Genomic DNA, 20,192 nt, shown 5'->3' with positions numbered 1-20,192 from the left:
TCGGTACGTACCTTGGTTTAACGTCACGGTTTGGTATGATTTCGGTACAGCAGGGGGAAAAACTAAACTTTTTTTTTTAAATGAACAGTGGTTTACTGAACAAGTTGCTCTTTCTTTAAATACATTCAGTTATAGTTTCAATTTTCTTAGTGATAAAAATCTACCTCAGTTATGCTTAAAACCATAGGGAGCCCTTTTACATTATAAGGTTACAATTGGGCCTTATAATGTAAATTTAATTTCTATTTATTTGCAAATAGATTATCAACCCACGTGGGGACTGACCAATAGTATCAATTTGTGAAGAAATATGAAACTGACAAAATTTGGACATAGGAGGTTTCCGCCCGACAGCGACAATATATATACGTATTGAAACAGTAAAGACAAAATTGCTCTGTTGGCTGTGGAGTCAAGATATCTGCAAATATGATTAAAAGATGAATACGAGACAAAATTACAGAATGTCACATTTTATTATTAGCCGTTTCAACACATACATGTTTTACCAAATAAAAAGAACAGCACTTTTAGAGTCCATCCCACTCATTGATGTGAGCATAAGTAAAAAATTTAAGTGAGTATAATTATAACTCAATGACTAATAAAATATTAAAAAACCATTAAAAATATAAATCATTTAATAAATTAGATTAAAAATGTAAATTATAATTCCCCCCCCCCCTCCCCATTTTTTTAAATGTATTTATTTATCTTTTTATTTTATTTATTATTATTATTTATTTATTCTCCTGTTTTTGGTATCTGTTTTGTAACTCATCAACTCATTGATAGATGCTGCATCTCTTCTACCAACACAAAATTATGATTGCAGATCAGCTGCATTACAAAACGCATTACGGGTATAAAAGAGTGAATTATACATATAAATATATATACACGTTTACTCATAATTCGGATAATGTTACAAAATGGATGACACCTCAAATAGTGCACTATATATGGCACAAGAAGTGATTTTGGACACTAAGTTGGCGGGTCTGTGGACCAAACGTTACAGACGAACATGTGGGAATGAGTTGTCAAAAAAAAAGTGCCTACCAGATATGCGTCTCAGGCTTTTTTCCATTCAGGGTGCATAATTGTCAGCATTCCTCTTAAAAGCATATTCCATGGAAACAGCCCCCCTCCACTCGCCTGAACCTTGTGAAAACTTTAAATAGTGTTTTATGTTGCACGATTATTTCTGCCTTGTAATTCTGTCAGAGGGTGGAGGGGGTCTCGGGCTCTGAAAATTACCTCAAATAAAACATGTGGTGGGAGGAGGCTGATGCAAGTGTCTCTCGGAAAACACAAAGACATTTCAGAGGACGTATAAAAGAGAAACAGACATAAACCGAGGACGAATGGGCAGGGTATGGCGAGAATCTGCTAGATTTAACCGTATTGGGTAAAAAAAAAAAAAAAGCGGAGGTGGCGTGAACTGTAAAACAATTAAATAAAGCTCAGAGCAAGAGAACCAATACAGCACACGCTTAATGCACATTCATGTCACACGCCTGGATCATTCGGCAAAAAAAAACAGAACGAGGTCCAACGTACGCCAAGACTATAAATATATACACACAACAATTTGTTACAGCTGAGAAGACATCTGTTTCACAGTGTCTGGACGCCAAGCATGAACTACACTGGCTGTTTAATATAAAACATCAATTTAGTGGATAGGTTTTCAGGCCGTACTGATTCAAGATCAGTATTGAGATTGAGGGACAGAATTGCAAGGAGACTGCCAACCCACCTCCCCAAGGAGAATCGCACAGCCCACAAATCAGTTTAATGTTTCACTGACAGCCATGGCTGTTCACAGGAGGGACCACAACTGTGCAAAGTCCCCCACACCCCCCCACTGCTGAATAAAGTGAAACTGAAGTCTGTTCTCCACAGACATTCAGACCGGAGGAGAGAAAACGGGGCTCTGTGTGCAAAGAAAGACAATGTAATCTGTGGACCGGAGGAACGGGAGCGACTGTGTTTGGAAGGGATTGTGGGATTGTGTCTGTGGGATGGCGAAATGCACACGTTGGAAAGGATAGGCTGTTTATGAAAGGAAGAGACAGTGTCTGTGAGGAGAGGAGAGACTGTGTTCGCTTGTAAAGGAGAAACTGCTTGTTTGAAGAGGATAGACTGTGTTGTCTGTTAATGAGAGACTGTGTTTGAAAAGAAAAGACTTGTAATAGGAGAGACTTTGAAGAAAAGAGGCCAAGTTAGTTTGTAAAGGAGAGACTGTGTTAGCTTGTAAAGTAGGGATGCAGAATTAATCGAAATAAAACCGAAATCGCTATATGGCTTAGTGTGATTATCAACTTGCTAAGGATGTGATAAAATAAAAAAAAATGCATCATTAGTTTCAGAGTGAAGTGCAGCACTGTGTTCTTTTACACGCGAGCAGCTCGTGATCTGGTGTTTTCCGCATCTAAGAACGGCTCAGTTCTCACAAACTCTGAATGAACTCATCTCTGCATGTGCTGTGAGTTTGGGTCAGTTATAACATGCATTTGGAAATGCATAATGAGCCAACCATCTTCCCAATCATGCAATGAGAAGCATTAATAAACCAAATGAGAAGTTTTAAAGGCCTTGGTAAAGTTCGGCAGTTGCTTGAAAATGAATCAAGACAGCCAGCAATATATTAGTATTGTAATTTCACAGTTTTATAGTACTGTCAAATAAAAATATTATTATTATTACTACTACAACATGAAATATTACTATGGTACTTTTTTATTTTATTTTTATTGGAGTATTTTGATTTTGCAGTAATAATAATGAAAATAAAAATCAACAACAACAACAACAACTATAATTACTATTATTATTATTATTATGTGAAATATTACTATGGAATCTTTTTATTTGAGTATTTTGCTGTAATTAATAACAATGATGATAAAAAATTACTTATTATTATAATTACTATAATTTTTATTATCATCACATTGATTTACAACCACAATAGTTTTGGCCAAGCTGTGCAGCCCGACATACAAGCACAGCACTGGATTGTGCAACAAATAGTTTCTTTTTGAAGAGGAGAGTCTGTTACCCTGTAAAGGAGAAAATGAGTCAGCTATTAAAGGAGATCGTAAGCTTGTAATGTACAGACTGTATCTGTTTGAAGAGGTGAGCCTGTGTTCATTTTTCAATCAGACACTGTATAAGCCTGTAAATGAGAAACTGCATTAGCTTGTAACAGAGACACTGTGTTAGCATGTAAAGAACAGACTGTGTTGTTTGGAAAGGAGAAACTGTGTCTGTTTTGAGGAGGAGAGACAGTATGTGCTTAAAAAACTGAGACTGTGCCTGTATGTGGAGGTCAGCGCGCCCCACTGTAGCAGAGGGAGCGCACAGAGCGTAAACACATTAACGTCACTGTGCTGCTGTACGCTCGGCTGCATTCACAGACTCTGACTCATCAGGGCTGGAATGGGAAACAGAGGACACTGGCAAGAGGGAGGCCCAGTGCAGTCACACACTAGCAACTACATACACTTGCAGACACATCATTAACACAAACATATCCATAAAATGATTTACATTAATTATTACAAATATATATTTTTATCATATATATTACGATATATTATCATTTATCATATATATATGTATATATATATATCATATATATTATTATTATTTATATTTATAAATTATATTTAACTAAAAAAAACTATGAACTATAATAACTATAAGAAAAATACAATACAATAATTAATACAATTAATACATACAATATTTTACATATCTTATAGATTTTATATATTGTATAAACATTTCAATTATATAAATGTAACAATTAAATATATAAAATATTTAATATAAATATTAAATATAAAGTTTTTATATAATATATTATTGTATATATACACATTTTATATACATATATATATTATTATTATTATATATCTATATACATCTAAAAATAATACACACACACACAAAAACACACACACATACATATACATATATATATATATATATATATATATATATATATATATATATATATATATATATATATATATATATATATATATATATATATATACACACACACACAATTCAATATAAATTTAAATAATATAAACTATACAAATATAAAAACTAATAAAAACGAATAGACTGCGATTCAGGCAAAAACGATCATCTGGAAAGCATCTGAAAAGGCTAAAACCTGAGAGTCTATGTCATGTAGTCCTGCGTGACATTAGAGGTTTACTAGCTGGTTTTACGTCCCGTTACAACCATCACACTTTACACAGTCTTTCATTAGGGGGAGCTGTAAACGTCAACAGCCATTACCTCATCTCCGAGAGCAGAGTCACATGGCCAGCATGACATCAGTCAATGCTCCACACTGAAAATACACACACACCACACTAACTTACACCTTCGCATGCCCATTTCTCTCTCACTATAAACAAGGTTTCTGCAGGTGCAAGTGGTCCAGTGGAAATTTCAGTCCCGATTCGCCCATCGACAGAAACAATATTATCATACACAATAATGGCTTTTCTGTGTTCGGCAAAGCGCAGATTCCATTACAGCTAAAAGCAAACAGTGATGCTGTTGAGTCATGCCCGTTAAGCGCTATAAATACAGACCTGCTCTGTGCTAACGGTCTGTAGCCTTGGCACCTCCAACCGCAGGTGGCAGATGGAGTGACGGGCAGAGACCCGGGCACAGGGCAGAGCGGGTGAAGGAACAGGGCGGCCGCCGCGTCCATACATCCGAGCTCGCTTTCGGCATCGTCACTCAGCACTGGTGAAAAAATGGCAGTCACACCCAAATAAAGAGATGACAGGAATGATTGTCACATTAGTCAGGCGGCCCTGACTGTGGCTGCTTAAAATATCCTGTGCAAACTGCTAAAATAAGTGTACGATTTAATGGGCTTCGGAAAGAAGAACACGCCATATCTCATGTCACACCCAACGTTTAAGGACTGCTGAAAGGATGCTGTGTGTGCACGCGTGCATTTACCTTAAAGTAGTTCACCAAAAATGACAATTTGCTTCAAATTTACTCACCCTCAGGCCATACAAGATGTAGATGAGTTTGTTTCTTCATCAGAAAAGATTTGGAGAAATTTTGAATTACATCACTTGCCCACCAATGTATCCTTCTGCAGTGAATGGGTGCCGTCAGAATGAGAGTCTAAACAGCTGATGAAAACAATCACAATAATCTACAAGTAGTCCAGTCCAAAAATCAGAGCTAAAACCCAACAATATTTTTGTTTTGAATCGTTTTCGCTTGATCTGTCCATATTTCTCTCCTGATTCAGACGAAACAACTTAATTTTTTTAAGCAGTATTAGGAATAGAGGACTTGTATTTTAGCTGGAAGCAACAGTTTGAAGTTAAAAATCTTAATGATGGATTTGTTTCTAACAAACATATAGCTTTTCAACTGATAGACTTAATTTATAAGATGTTCAGACTCTTAATCTGACGGCACCCATTCATGTTCATGTGATGTATTGCTAAATTTCTCCAAATCTGTTCCGATAAAGAAGCAAACTCATCAACATCTTGGATGGCCAGAGGGTGAGTACATTTTCAGCAAATTATATTTTTTTGTGTGAACAACTCCTTTTTAGGTGCAGGGGCGTGTGTGTGCACGCGCATTTACTTTAAGAATCGGTAACCCAAGTCAGACAAAGACCTCTGAGGTACATTAATCAGTAAAAGTAGGTCTCTGTTAGGACATCTAACACTGGGGACCAGGTGATTGAGACTGGGGCCCTTCAGAGGACGGGCTTCCGGAGGTTACCATGAGCCGCGGTGCTGAAAAGCACAGGACAGGCAAGCCCAGTGTTGAAAAGCGGTAAGTGGATCCAGGGTTAATGGCGTCTGTGCATGTGTGCATGCCTGCCTGTGCGCTTTTACACACGAAGAGCGTCTTTACGAGTGTGTAGAGCGTATATGTTTAAGTGTGCATGTTTCAGCGTGCATCCGAAGGCGTCTGACAGCACAGCCGTTTGCTCGGGAATGATGGAGCACAGCCTGAAATCTGATCACGCTCCCAAGGCCGGTACACTGCCCACCCAAGGAGATGAAGATGAGTGTGTGGGTTATCGGGTGCTTGCAGACACTAAAACCCACAAACAAACACACATACACATTCACTGCCACAATAATATGTTGTTTAGACAGCCTAAGGTTGCGTAAAACCCCATACAAAGAGTACAAGTATTCTTTTGACACTAAACAATAACGCAACAGTGTGCATTCTTTGCTTTCGAATGTATTCTTTTTGCTCTACAAACAATAGTAGAAATTTTCTTTGTTTAAGCACAAAGAACATATGTGAACAACATATAAAGGATCTTTCATAAACAAACATTGAATGTATTGATTTACACTCAGCTGAAGAGTCAGAACCATACGATAATTAAAAAAAGTAAATGGCATATACGATAACTAATAACTGTAATCTAGTATTCTCTAATCAAGCTTGTTAAAAGAAAACTAATTGGAGATTTTTTGCATTCAGTGGCTTAATTAATGTAATAAAAATAAACATTATGGGATTTAAAGGGATAGTTCACATAAAAATGAATTTGTCATTCCAAACCTTATGACTTTTACAAAAGAATCAAAAATATAATTGGATTCAGTGTTGTTTTGGATCTCAATGACTTCACAGGCAATAACAGATCTTCGATCTATCTTTTGTGTTCTTCAGAAGAAAGACAGGTTTGAAAATGGCATGAGGGTGAGAGAACGATCACAGAAGTTTTATTTTGGGGTGGACTATCCCTTTAAGGTTTGATTTCTGACCGCAGGACTGTGAATTGCAGGGTTTTGAAAGGATCGCTGGGGGTTGCAAAGGCTCGGCTAACGTGACCAATCTGTTGTTGGCTAGGCCGCCTCGAGAAGACAGATTACTCTTCTCCAGGCAGCTCAGGGACAGAAGAACCCCCAGAACTCCAGAGGGAGGGTTCCCATTCCGGCTCCTATTCCCATTCCTTGTCCCATTCCTGTCGGCTCTAATGACCCAGTGCAATATCTCAGCACAAAGGGAATCTAAACAAGGAGGAAAAATTATATTCAGCCCTAGTCGTGCGTCTTCCTACAGACTCAGAGGGCACGGTGTTAGGTTAAGGTACTCACAACATGCTCAGTGATGCATTCTGATGGGAAAATAAATGAATTCTTACGGCGTCACAGAAATTGGCTCATTTTTGAATATTTCAAAGTCACTAGGTGGGTGGCGATAAATTAAGACTAAATATTATATAAAACTATGAAGGAATCAACATTTGTTTCAAAAATTACCAATCAAACACTACCAAGAGAAATTAAAGTGGACTCGCTTTGAAATGTGGGGCAGCGTGATTCATAAACACAGACACAGCAGTCAGAATATCCAAATGCATAACACTCAGAAAAGTCCAGTGGAGACTATCAGACAGGAAGCTCTGAGGAACAGCCAATCAAGTCAGCTGAGAGAGACAGGAAGTGGCACACAGTCAAGCCCCATCAGTTCCACTCCAGTCTCGTTCCTGCTTTGGCTGAGCAGATGGATCAAATCCTACAGGCACAAATACAATGAACCAGTACATTAAACAAGTGCTCTCAACCTCACAAAAAAAACAACACACACACACACAACGAGGGGGAAGGGTGATAAACGAAATATTAAAACAACAAATCTGCGGTTTGTTTTTGCTGTTTTACTCGACCTTTCTTCCCTTGACTCAGCTCTACTAACCTGTCAGGAGGAGATGTATAGGCACTAATGCTAAAACCCCACCATGAACCTGAAGGCTATGCAGAGAGACAGATATCCCTGACCTGTCTCTCCCACACAAGCCTTTAGTAGGTCAGCCCCTCTTCAAGGATACCATGTAAAAGCAAATCACCTCTGACAGAACACAGAAGAAATTTGAACTTTTTTTTCTGAAAATGCACGATGTTATCACATTCAAACCTATATCAAACAGATGTATTCAAAAGCCAGACATAACTGAGCCAATAAAACTATATACAAGGTCCATTATGAACATCACGGCACTATATATAGACTGTAATTCAAGTAAGTTTTGGAACATTGTGCTGCTTAATATTTTTGTGCATACTTTGTCTATTTTTTATCAGGACTTTTTGATGAATAGAAAGTTCAAAAGAACAGCGTTTATTTGAAAGAAATCTTATATAAATGTCTTTACTTTTGATTAATGTAATGCATCCTTGATGAATATAACAATTTTTTTTCTTTCTTTTTTTTAAATCTAAAATACCAGCAAAATACCTTTCAAAATTTATTTGTGTAATAAACATAACATGCATATTTTAATGAAATATATATTACATTCACATCTAAAAAAAATAAAAATAGATAATCATTCTTAAATAGCTGTTTAAGCCATGTTGCAATTCCAGAATTCCAGATTATGAAAGCAGCAACCAAGTTTCAAATATATACAAAATGTTGAGAAAGAGCATGATTAAACATGACTGAAACTCTGAATAAGATCTGTTGATCTAGGTAGACTAAACATGTGCGCAAACCTCACGCAGGACAACTCTCTGTTCCTCAGCGGTTGCTCTTTCATAGTTCAAGAGGCTTAATGAAGTTCTCAGTTTTGTCAATATCAAGTATACTTATTTAAGCATCAACAATATTTCAATGAGAAGTAAAAAACAAATGAGACAACAGTAATGAGAACTGTTTGCGCTCATATTGAAACATATCTCTAACTTTTTAGTGCAGACGTTCATATCTTGCCCGTCCCACAGATATCTTCTGAAAGTATAGTAGAGACACATGCAAAATTACGGATATTTTTTTCAAGGAAAAAAAACAGGGAAAAGTCTTCTCTTTGAATCTCACTGCAGCCTAGAAGAAACAACTGACATATATAAAGAAATATGATTTGTGATTTTATCTTTCCTACAGGCTGTGAAAACTGTTCATCGGTCACGTATGAATATAGTGAACGGCTCGGGTCTACAAACCGGATATGTCAACCCCAGACCTCACTGGATTGTGCCTCCCCAGCCCCCCGTGCCTCCATTACAGTGTCAACATCAAAGGCATTTTTCAGTGTGCTAGTCACACAATGCTCTCTCTCTCTCTCACTACCTCTACACACAGAGATACACAAACACACTGTAACAAATTCAGTCCTTGGTAAATACCCTAATGTCGTGTTACGAATGAGACGGCTATAATTAACAGTGTAAGACGCCAGTCTGCCAGCGTGGGCGGCGTGCCAGTGGATCAGCCCTAATTACTGTATTCATTTTGTCAGGACCATTCAGTTCACAGCTCTCTCTGACCAACCCTGGCAGCCAATGAAATCTCTGGACACTAACATCACAACGTCCAGAGGCCAACCAGGCATCCCCTTTAAGGCAACATCAAAGCCACTGAAGGAGCAAAAATCAAAATGGCTGACACACACAAACAACAATCATAACAAAAAAAACAAACTCTGAAAAGAAAGGACTCTTTTCTTCGACTGACTTAATGTTCTTTGTTGTGGCCTTTGACGCTGAGAATCAGCAGACGAAATATCAGTGTACATGTAGGCAATAAGTATGCCTAATACACACACACACACACACACACACAAATATATATGTATATATACATGAATATATACACACATATATATATTTATATATATATATAATATATAGTAATATAGTATATACATAATATAGCATGAAATAAATTAAAAATCTGATTATTAATGTAATTTAATCTTTAACATCTTAGGTGCTTTGTGTATGTTAACTTGTTTATGGCTTATGCATACTAAAAATATATATAAATTTCACTTAAAAAATGTATTATTAAAAAGTCACAGCAGTCTTTGAATTTCTTAGAATTTTATTAATAAAACATTTCTGATCTTAGGAACTTTTCATAACTGAACAAAGTAAAAAAATGTCTTTCATCTTTCAGTGCAACTTTCCTTCTCATCTGAAGTTGCCAAACATTCGTCATTTTCGACCCCTATCCTCCAATCACTATACATTATTGTATATGAATATTATTTAACTGAAAAAATGCCACATTGCAGATAAAAAATAGGTTGCCAACCCTTCATGTTTGCTTAAAAGAGTGTACATACAAAGCAGGTATATTAGCACTGTGTGGTTTATTCACCATCAAACGCTCAGCGTAAACTTGAAATGCGCTTATGGTGTTTGCATGTGGTGCAACACTCTCAGCAAAAATGCAAAAAATGTGATTTTTTATCAATGGTGTCTAATGCATAAACTCAAAATATGTGAGCTAGAGGGGAGGGAATGCACATGACCTTATGAAAATATTTCCATCATGCAGGCAGCTCTGAATATAATTTCAGCGCCGACACACTGGTCTCTTTCAGTCTCCATCACATCCTATTTCAAACTCCATCTAAATGAGCATGCAAAAGCTAAACAAAAATAGGGCCAAATGTGGCGGTTGTTTGGGTTAAATATTTGTGTGTTCGACGAAAAAAAAGACAAAATGAAGTGATCTGTGGCAAATTTAACGGCTGCTTAGGATTATTTATTTCACAGGTGCACGGCGAGGAAAACACAGACGTTACGTAATCGGTTGGAAAATATCGGGTCATCCTAACAAATCCCTATCTGTCACATTGACATCACATAGCGGACAATAAACTTTTCAACCTGCATCCTGAGGAGAAGCAGAACCACGAAGGAGCTACATAAATAACTAGTCGATAACATCAACTGTGCAAACATTAGTGGACTGAAAATGGATATGGAGAGACAGAAACAAAAACGGCAATTCATCGGTCTAAATATATACAGACAAGTTCTGAAAACTGTAAAGGGACAGTTCATCCAAACATGATAATTATGTCATTATTTCCTCATGTCTATCCAAACCTGTACGATTTCCTGTTTTCAGTGGAGCACAAAAGAAGAAATTTTAAATAACATGCTGTTCACTCAGTTTCTCAGAATTTACAATGAGTAGAGAAAGTAGAGAAAGATACCATAAAGTATCAAAATAAAAGAAAAAGGATCAAATAATTCATCTGTTTCTCACATTAAGGAGTCATATGATCTTGCACACAAGCAGTTTGTCATTTTGAAGCTAATTATACTCAAAAACTGTTTAGTTGTTTTTTGCTCCTTTAGCTAGTGGAACTTGATGCAAATTTCTGCTTAAATTAAGCACAAACATCCCATATAAACATAAAAACTGCTGAGGTTAGATTACGGCTTGCCCTGTGTCTAAAGGAATGGTACAGTAAGGTAGCCATGGCACATTAATTCCCCATGCAGCAGCCCAGCCATTAAGGTAAATTTCCAGCTTCCTTCATCAGAGATAGAATTTCCACCTCTCTGACTGAGGCCCTTGATGTCTTGCACCTTGGGTACCGGGCAGAAAAGCACTCGGACGGACTTTTTTCTTTTTCTTTCACAGGGTTCACAGAATCTCCGAATGCGTGGCCTCCCAGCCAAAACCCCCAGCACGATTAATTTAGTAACGGGTTATTAAGCTCAGACATAAATTGCAGCCCTGGACATTTTAAATGGAAAAGGGGGACTGATTTATTGAGGCTCCGGAGACAAAACAGGTTTTTTATTTTCCATTTATTCATCGGCACTCTCTGGGAGTGGTAACTCGCGAGGAATTCACGAAACGAGAGGCAGGAAAGTGGGAGCGAGAGGGAGGAGGGCAGGAGGCGACAGCAACCGTGATCAAAGATATCGCTGGCCGGAGCACCGCGGTGCCCTTGAGCTCTCCACACTACAGATGGGTTGGCAGAGACTTCTCAAAACCAAACACGGCGAGGAATTATACGGATTTGCTGTTTGGAGGATTGAAGGCACCTGTCTGAAATCTCCACAAAGCACTCTTATGCTGATAAGGATATTATTAATCAAAGACTAAAAGAAAAGCCCAAGGTTATTTTGAACTCCAGATGTCTTCTGACAGCTGTCTGATGTTTCTTTCTCTTACTTCTTGGCCTTGATTACTAACTCCTGCACTGTTCTGACCCATTATCGATACTAACATAAGACTTCAGTGTGAAACTAAATCGAGAAAATAAACAGCAAACAAATGACAAATAAATAGCCTCAGGTACAAATAGATAATTTAGTAATTCAAAATTAATTTCCATTTATTTAATTAACATTTTAACACACAGAGTTATTGTTTTTTAAAGAAAGAAAACAATAATATTGTAGTAGCATATATAATCTAGTATGAGATTTGTATGAAACACTGTATTTTTATATTATATTTTGTTTTATTATTATAATTTATTTGATTAAATCAGTTGAAATGTATAAAATAAAATGACTTAATATTAAAATATATATAGATAAAATGTAAATATATAAAAATATTTTAAAAAAAGAGGCAAATGCATATTTCATTGTAAATTCTGCTACATAAAAACACAGATTACTTTGCTTTTGTTAAGAACATCTTACCTGGATTTGATTTACAAATACATTTCAAAATGAAAGATGCAAAATCGATAAATGCATATGCCATGCATCGATATGTGAGCAGAAACTAACGCTCCCTGGGATTAAAGATTTAGAGTCTGTAAATACTATAGGATGAAAACAGTCTATGAGCAGTATCATGTCCACGCATTAAGAATAATCTTTCTGTTTCAAAACACAACAAACATCTGATAACCATCCTGATCAAATGGTTGTGATGTTCTCCTACTGTCAGGACACGTTTGTTTCAGAACTCTATCAGATCAGAGACGGTTTTCAGTAAATAAAGAATCACTGATCCTTACTGTCTCGCTAACATGCATCGTCGGTTTTTCCCCTGGAAGATGACCTCACAGACAACCCTATAGTCTGGACACGACCGTCCGCCGCTATTCATGCAGACCAAGTACTCCCTAAATGGATAAACCATAATATCCTCTGGTTTCTCTGCTACTGACCTCTCTTACAAGGCCATGCCGAGCTTCAGACAAGTGCAAAATCAGAAAAGTAATCTAACGGCACGGCCATGCTCTAGAATTCAAGTGGAACAATCGTAATAACAAGAACGCAACTCGTTTGAAATCCTGTAAGCAGTCAAAATGGAGGCACAACGCAAGCAGGAGAAATTCAACTGATTTGAATTGCTGAAACATGGTGCTTCACAGGTACCCATGAGACCAGGATGTGCCGGCCCAGACATATGACAATTATGTGCTCAAATTCTCCTTCGCTCCACTACCTTTGAGCTTCCTATCATTTGCAAAATCGTCTCTCACTTCATTTCTCGCTTTTGCTCACCTCTGGAGTATTCTTCTTGAACTCGCGGCTTTGGTCGATGAGTTTTTTCCTGGACTGCTCGCTTTCATCCTGTCTGTTGGCCAGGGCTGCGGCGGTGGCATCCAGTTCTTTCTGTGGACAGATAAGGGAATCGATTCAGATGAGGTTCCAGAGTAACGGTTTTGGATTGACAGAACTGGCAGTTATTTCAGTTTTTGGATTATCACCGATTTGTCTTCCGTGTGACCATCAGATTTTAAAGGAAAAAAGTAAAATTAGAATTTTCCGATAATTTACTCATGCCAACCTGGTTCCAACAACCACTGAAAAGCACTGAAGGATCATTGAAAAGAACCAGTTGATCCAAATCAGACTGAATAAATCAATCAAGCTAGATTTAAAATGTCAATTTAAGAACCAATTCATGAATGATTTATTCCATTTGAATTGTGAATCAATTATGAAGCACTGACAAGAACCAGTTTATTTGATTCAGTGAGTTGCATTCAAAATGTAAGCTGAAAAACAGATAATCGAATGAACTGCTCAGTTTGAGCAATGAATTGTGAATCAACTGATTCAATTTACAATTTGAGCTAAAAGTTTCAGTGAGTTGGATCCAAAATGTCACTTTAACAATCAATTTGTGAATAAATAGATCAGTTTGAATTGAGAAACAAAACAACTGATTCACTGAAAGGAACCAGTTAATTTGATTCACAAATTTGACTCAACGATTCAGTGAGTCAACTTGAGAACTGATTCAAAAATGAATCCTTCAGTCCGAATTATGAACTTGTCACCACTGTATGAAGAGGTTAGCAACAGCTTTTTGTTGTCCACAAACAGAGTCATCGATATCAGACCAATCGCGTTTGCCAAAACCGAAAGCTGTAAAAACAATAGGACAGAACCTTCTCGCCAAACATCACGTCTATTTAGCAGGAAACACGTGTTTTATAAGGTGCGAGAATACCGCTCGGTATGCACCTGCAGGCATACTGTGGCTATAAACCTCTTGCTCTGACTAGCCAATCAGATTTCCAGGAAAGTTGCGACAAACACACCGCGATTGGCCGCTGCATCCATCAGTCACCCACAGCGCGCTGCAGTCCCACCCCCGGTGGGCCTCGTGAAAAGTCAGCAGTCTGCCGTCCAACTCCTCTCCTCTTAACAGCAGGGAGCTGAGCTAAAGAATATCGTCTGACATCTGGGAACCAGATGCTGGGAACAAATCAACTTAATTAGGCTGGAACTCTGTGCGCCAGACTCCCCAAACCTCCAACACAACAACTGGGGGGCTGAGTCACCACAGTCTCGCCCCAGTTTTACTCTCCTCTGTTATTATCACCTCCTCCTTCCACATAGGAAGACACATGGCTCCACAAAACACTCCGACGGAACGCCGTTCGGCAAGTCTGGCAAGGTAAAAGCACGAGGGCTGATCTCCAGGGACAAATCTGGTTTTAAAATACCATCCCTAGAGACGGGTGTGGATCATTGGTTTCTGGGTCAATGGGACATGTTTTAGATAAAAACGTCATACTACGTAAGTGGGCTATGGTTCTGGTCTTCCTAAATGGCTTGCTATTAATACAAGCGGTGAGACTGTGACGGAAATAAATGCGTTCACTCTAAAAATGCACTGACATGACATGTACACACTGTACGTGAGCACTATTTAGGGTAGCCTATATACATTACCTCTACGTAATCAAGAGATATATATATATTTGTCTTAAACCATAATGCAATTTTTAAGGTTGTGCAGCCAAAATTACAGACAATATGAATCATAATACAGCAATGGTTGCACTTTTAACTTAGGACCCCATATGTGAATGAATCATTTTAAACTGTGAACCAGATCAAGGAGTTCAAAGAAAAGAATCTGTTGATTTGATTCACAATTTCCAACTAAACAACTGAGTTGGATTCAAAATGTCAACTTCAGAACTGATTTGTGAACGCAATCATGATATATATTCTTGTCTTACACTATAATGTGATTTTTTTAGGGTGTGCAGCCAGAACTTCAGCAAGTATGAATCATAATACAGCAAAGGCTGTGCTTTCGTGGCTTAAGAAGGTACTTCACTGAAGTATCAACTTCATCTCAGATGATGCTAAAGGTCCTTGGGACAAAAAGTTTGTTAAAATGCTACAATGTCATATTTAAGGTTGAGCAACCACAATTACAGTAAATATGAATCATAATCTATCATTTCAAAGCTGAGGAAGGTACTTCAGTGAAGTCCCACGTCTCAAATGTTTTTCAAATTCCTTGCGCAAAATTACTATGACAACTGTTGACATACAGAAACGGTATAAGGCTGTAAAATTAATGTGCACATAACAGAGCAGCTTATTTGGTTTTGGAAGAATGATATACATTTTTTAACTTAGGCCTATGCCGAGACCTTTTGAGCACAGTTTGAGATTGTCTCACTTGAAACTCACAACTGAGGGTCTTCTCTTCTCAGAGACTTAATAAAAACTCTCCATTTAATCTTGCTGCTGTCAAAGAGAAAGGTTTGAGATATCAAAGAGCGTGATTTTTCTTTCTATTGGTATCAATAGTGCTAATGCCCCCTGGAGTATTCCATCCAGCCCCCCTGGTGTAGTTCAAGGAAGCCCTGTAGCCCTCCAATGAGAGTCGTTTATATAAAGGACCAAATTGTTCCCCATAATAGCTTTATAATTTTCCTAATGGAAGAATTCTGCTGGCTCAGGCGGCGGTGCTTGTCTTAGTTAATTTGTTCGGTAGTAAACGCTGATGGAACAGATTACAGGGCTCCCCAGAGAGCCAGGCCCTGCCAGATACTATCAGCTGCATATGCAGCAGGGAAACGTCAGCGAGGCCTCTCTCTCTCTCTCCGTATAGCTGCTGTTTTTTCTTCCCTCGTTCTCTCATAACCTATCTTTCTCACAGGCCATTACATTTCCTCCTCTCTCTCTCTCTCTCTCTCTCTGCCAGTGTCGCTGTGCCACAGAACACCTGAGCACTCAAGAGGGTCAACAGCTCAGAGGCAGTCAGGAACAGATAAAAACAAAGCAAGACTCTAACACAGGTGAGAGGGGACGACAGACACACTTCTGCCGTGGGAGCTGTACTGTAACTAAAAATGGTGGATATAATTCTGAACAAATGGGTTTATTATTCTATTAGCAGGAAAAGCTGGTTAAGTGAACAAAAATAAAAATTTAAAACTTGCTCAGTCTCTAAAACAATTTTTTAGTTTGGATGACATCACCAAGACCTCTTATTTTTTTAACCCCATTCTTCCAAACTGGTTCCACTCTGGTCACTTCTCACGATTAAGAGCATTCCCAAAGGATAGAACAAAGTCTGGCCCTATTTTTTTCTTCTTTACCATCATATATGAAAATAAAATCAATATTGCGATAAAGCTTAGATCGATTATCACGATTCTCAAATTGTGCACGCTGTGATTTAATTAAATAATTATAATCACTGCAGGTTTCAGAGTGAAGCTCTGCACTGTTTATTTACCGTTAACCGAGCACCTTTAATATGCTAAAACACTTTATCATGAGCTGCTAGAGTGTAAATAAAGACAGTGCTGTGCTTCACTCTAAGTTCTCCTTAAATTTTCAGCCCTAGAAAAATGGTTCGCACTCAAAAATGTCTTCAGTGAAAAGTTAAATTTTCTACTTTTTTCATTATTACATTGCACAATAAATGCAATGTAAACAGTGTTAGTTATTACCAATATCAAACAGATAATGTCAACAGTTTTAAACTAAAAAATAAAAAAATAAATAAAAAAAAAAGTTGGTCCAGTGTACTTTTTATTGTAGCTTGTCCTTTAATCATTTGGTCTAAAAAAAGGTGACCTGATTTCTGAAGGGTATGACTTCATACTTAAGTAAAAAATAAATAAAGGCAAGTGCGTGTATGTGTGCATTTTGAAAGGCACCAACGGCTGCCATTAGCACAGATAGAGCTAATCTATTTTTACGCCGGCATAGCCGTTAAGTCCTTTATCAAAGTCTTTGCTATTGCTGTTACCATTTATAACAAACCTGCTTTGTGTGAGCAACTAATCTCAGCGCTGACCCGCCGCTTTGAGCTCTGACTCTGTGTATGCTGTAGTTGGGTCTGTTAAACACCTACGCCAAAGATTTGGCAGCAGAGGTGTGAACCTAACCTTGTCACGTCCCGAAAAGAGATCCCTCGACATTGTGTTCAAGTTTGCGACCTCTAAAGCCTAAATAATGCATTTGACCCCTTAACTGATGCTTTGGAGTTAGCCAGAGTAAAAGAAAGGGTGCAGTGCCACAAATGTGTGACTTCACCCACAAAGTGAAGCAGCATATTAACATTGTTTTCACATAAATGGGTCAATGTGCCCTCACACCTGAAGTGTTCGTCCTGTGAGTGACGAGTTAATTGCTCCTCAGGGAGTGAGAACCAAAGAACAGCGAGCAGAGAGAAACTTGACCCTATGAAATCAACATTAAAGTTTTGTTAATAAAAGTAACATTTAACAAATAATATCCAAGTAAATATACAATCTTTTCCCTCCAAGAAAACCGATGAAAAATATGAATCACTCAACCTGTACTACACAGATTTTCATCCAATCAAAAGCTATCAAGAATGAAAATGTCCCACCTGCAACTAATAGCTCATAGCTGTGATGTATCTGAATTCTATTGGATATTTAAAACTAAATAGGATACACACTTTCAACAGGAGACAAGAAAGAAACCTCTCTCACTACACAAGAGTTTGGTGTTAACAGAGTAGCTAAGCTAAGAAAAAGTGGCAATACTTCTAACTTTAAAGTCTTATAAGTGTAAAACCTTCATTTGCATACCTGCCATGATTCACTGATCAAATAAACAAATCAAATCATCAAAACAAAGATTCACTGATTCATATTAAAGGAGTCATTACCCAGACACAGAAAAAAAAAACTCCACACAGAAAGAGCCACATGGTGTAAATGTTAAGCAAATTTTGTTAAATATCTCTGCAGAAAAGATACATGAAATATGAAGCTGAATATTATGCAAACTTAGATTTTTAGAAATAATAGTATAGGCCTTTTAAAAAAAGAAAAATGGAAAATATTTCTTAGGCTAAGAAATGTGACTAATAACTGCATTTGCAAAATTCTAACAGGTTTTTATGTAATAAGAAAAACAAAACAAATAAAGTTGATTGAACTCTTCTGACACAATTCGCACCCTGGATAAACAAACATTTACCAAAACCATAAGCATTACGACAGTCTGATCTGTTCAGTTCCTTCCTTGTTCTGCGTCTTGAATTACACACACTGTCTGAAAAAGTTCAACAATGACCTAATCGCACTGCACGAACAATGCATCTGTGTCAGTAGTCTATGATACACTAAATCTTCCTGTCTCCTTTAGCTTAGATGGCTTAATTGCAAATCAAGGATTTGGCGCGCCGTCAAGTTCCACTATCACACAGCAGCAATCAGACAAAGGCACGCGAGCAATATCGTTGCGGGAGGTTGCGATAGCGCAGAAACTTCACACTTTGGCATGCTGTACCCAATCAAGACCACCGCGTTCACAGAGCTTTATAATCTGAGAGCCCACTGTTGCAACCCCTGGGAACATGCGCAACGAGCTCGCATCTGCGAATAACAAGGGACCGTGGAGTTGAGTCTCATTAGATATGGACAAACTACAGACCAGACTTCATTTCCATCCAATTAAGAGACACTCAAAGCATTATGGGGGTTTGCTGATTATGATGCAGTACATTTGGGTCGTCTCAGTGCATCAATGTCCCAGTTGTTGACAGAAGAACACACCCTTTCATACCAGCTGGGGAGGGCATGAGTTTTTTCAGGCGGTTCAACAGACTGTACACGCATTACTAATTCCAACTTGTTTCGTAGGCAGGACATCAGGAGCGAGAGACTGCTTAAAAATGCTTCCTAGACAGCCTGATTCTCACTGACTGTATCTGTCAGGCCTGATTTGTGTCAACATTCGAGCGATCGTGCGAACATGGGAACGTCTCTACATTTTAAACCGAAATTGTTTGAAGGCTTCTCAGAGTCACACAACTGGGATTACGACTGACACGCTATATTCTCATTAGGATAGTATCTATTTAAGAAACTCCGTTCTCACAGATCAGCGTTATCTCGTGTCAGAGCCGACCGGTCGGTCCACAGGGTTGGCGATATCAGCCGCTCCTATGGCTGTAATGAATCCAGGACCGGTTCGCCATCTCACACGCCATGTTTGCTATCAACAGAGCTCTCAAGGGCTTACAGCGCAGTTCATTAAAGCTGAGGAACAAGAACAAGCCCAGAGCTTATTCTCTCTTTCTTTCTTTCTGCTCTCATTTCTTTCATTCTTTCTTTCTTTAAACCACCATCGTTCCACCTTTGATTTATTATGCAACAAGATCAGCAATTTACTTCAGAGGCTTTTAGTCAGTACTGGAAGCAGCGCGATCTGAGGCGGTATGAGAGCATAAGTTGGTACTGCTTGTCGCACAGTCCGCACTTTTAAAACTTAAATCATCGATTTGTTATCGAGATAAGCGCAGCATGCCTTTACCTCAGAAACTTTTAGGCTTTCCCAAGCCAATACATACGTCTCTGCCTCCTCCAAAACTGATAACAGCATTCCTCAAATGCTGTATGGGTTTTAGAGAAACTAATTAAAGCAATTATATCTCCGGTTGGGAGTGGAGGCAACGTCTGGGGAGTGGATCTCTGGTTGGGAGGGACGTGAACTGTTTTTCAAACAGTTTGACCAGCCCGAGACTGTATGACAAAAGACACGCAGAGATCATCTTGTCTTTCTGGATAGCAGCCGAGTTAATGTTAAAAAACAATTAGTGGCTCCAAAAAAGTACACGTCAGACTCAGTATTGCATGAAATGGCTATGAAACTTAAACTTAACGAACAACAAGTTTATCTAGAATTTTC

At 38.1% G+C, this 20,192-nt stretch overlaps 1 protein-coding gene across 2 annotated transcripts in view; it reads right to left on the bottom strand.

Annotated features, from left to right (window-relative positions):
- The window catches only part of cux1a (cut-like homeobox 1a), a 118,117-nt gene that overhangs the window by 71,073 nt on the left and 26,852 nt on the right, over positions 1 to 20,192 (bottom strand). For both annotated transcript variants that reach the window (XM_079410644.1, XM_079410645.1), the window contains exon 2: positions 13,263 to 13,373. In XM_079410644.1, the coding sequence (XP_079266770.1) occupies positions 13,263 to 13,373 (111 nt within the window). The remainder of the gene's footprint in view (positions 1 to 13,262; positions 13,374 to 20,192) is intronic.

Source organism: Barbus barbus, assembly GCF_936440315.1.
Source record: "Barbus barbus genome assembly, chromosome: 47".
In the NCBI taxonomy this organism is placed as follows: Eukaryota; Metazoa; Chordata; class Actinopteri; order Cypriniformes; family Cyprinidae; genus Barbus; species Barbus barbus.
The sequence above is the reverse complement of the archived record's forward strand: the minus strand, read 5'-3'. Positions and strand labels throughout refer to the sequence as shown.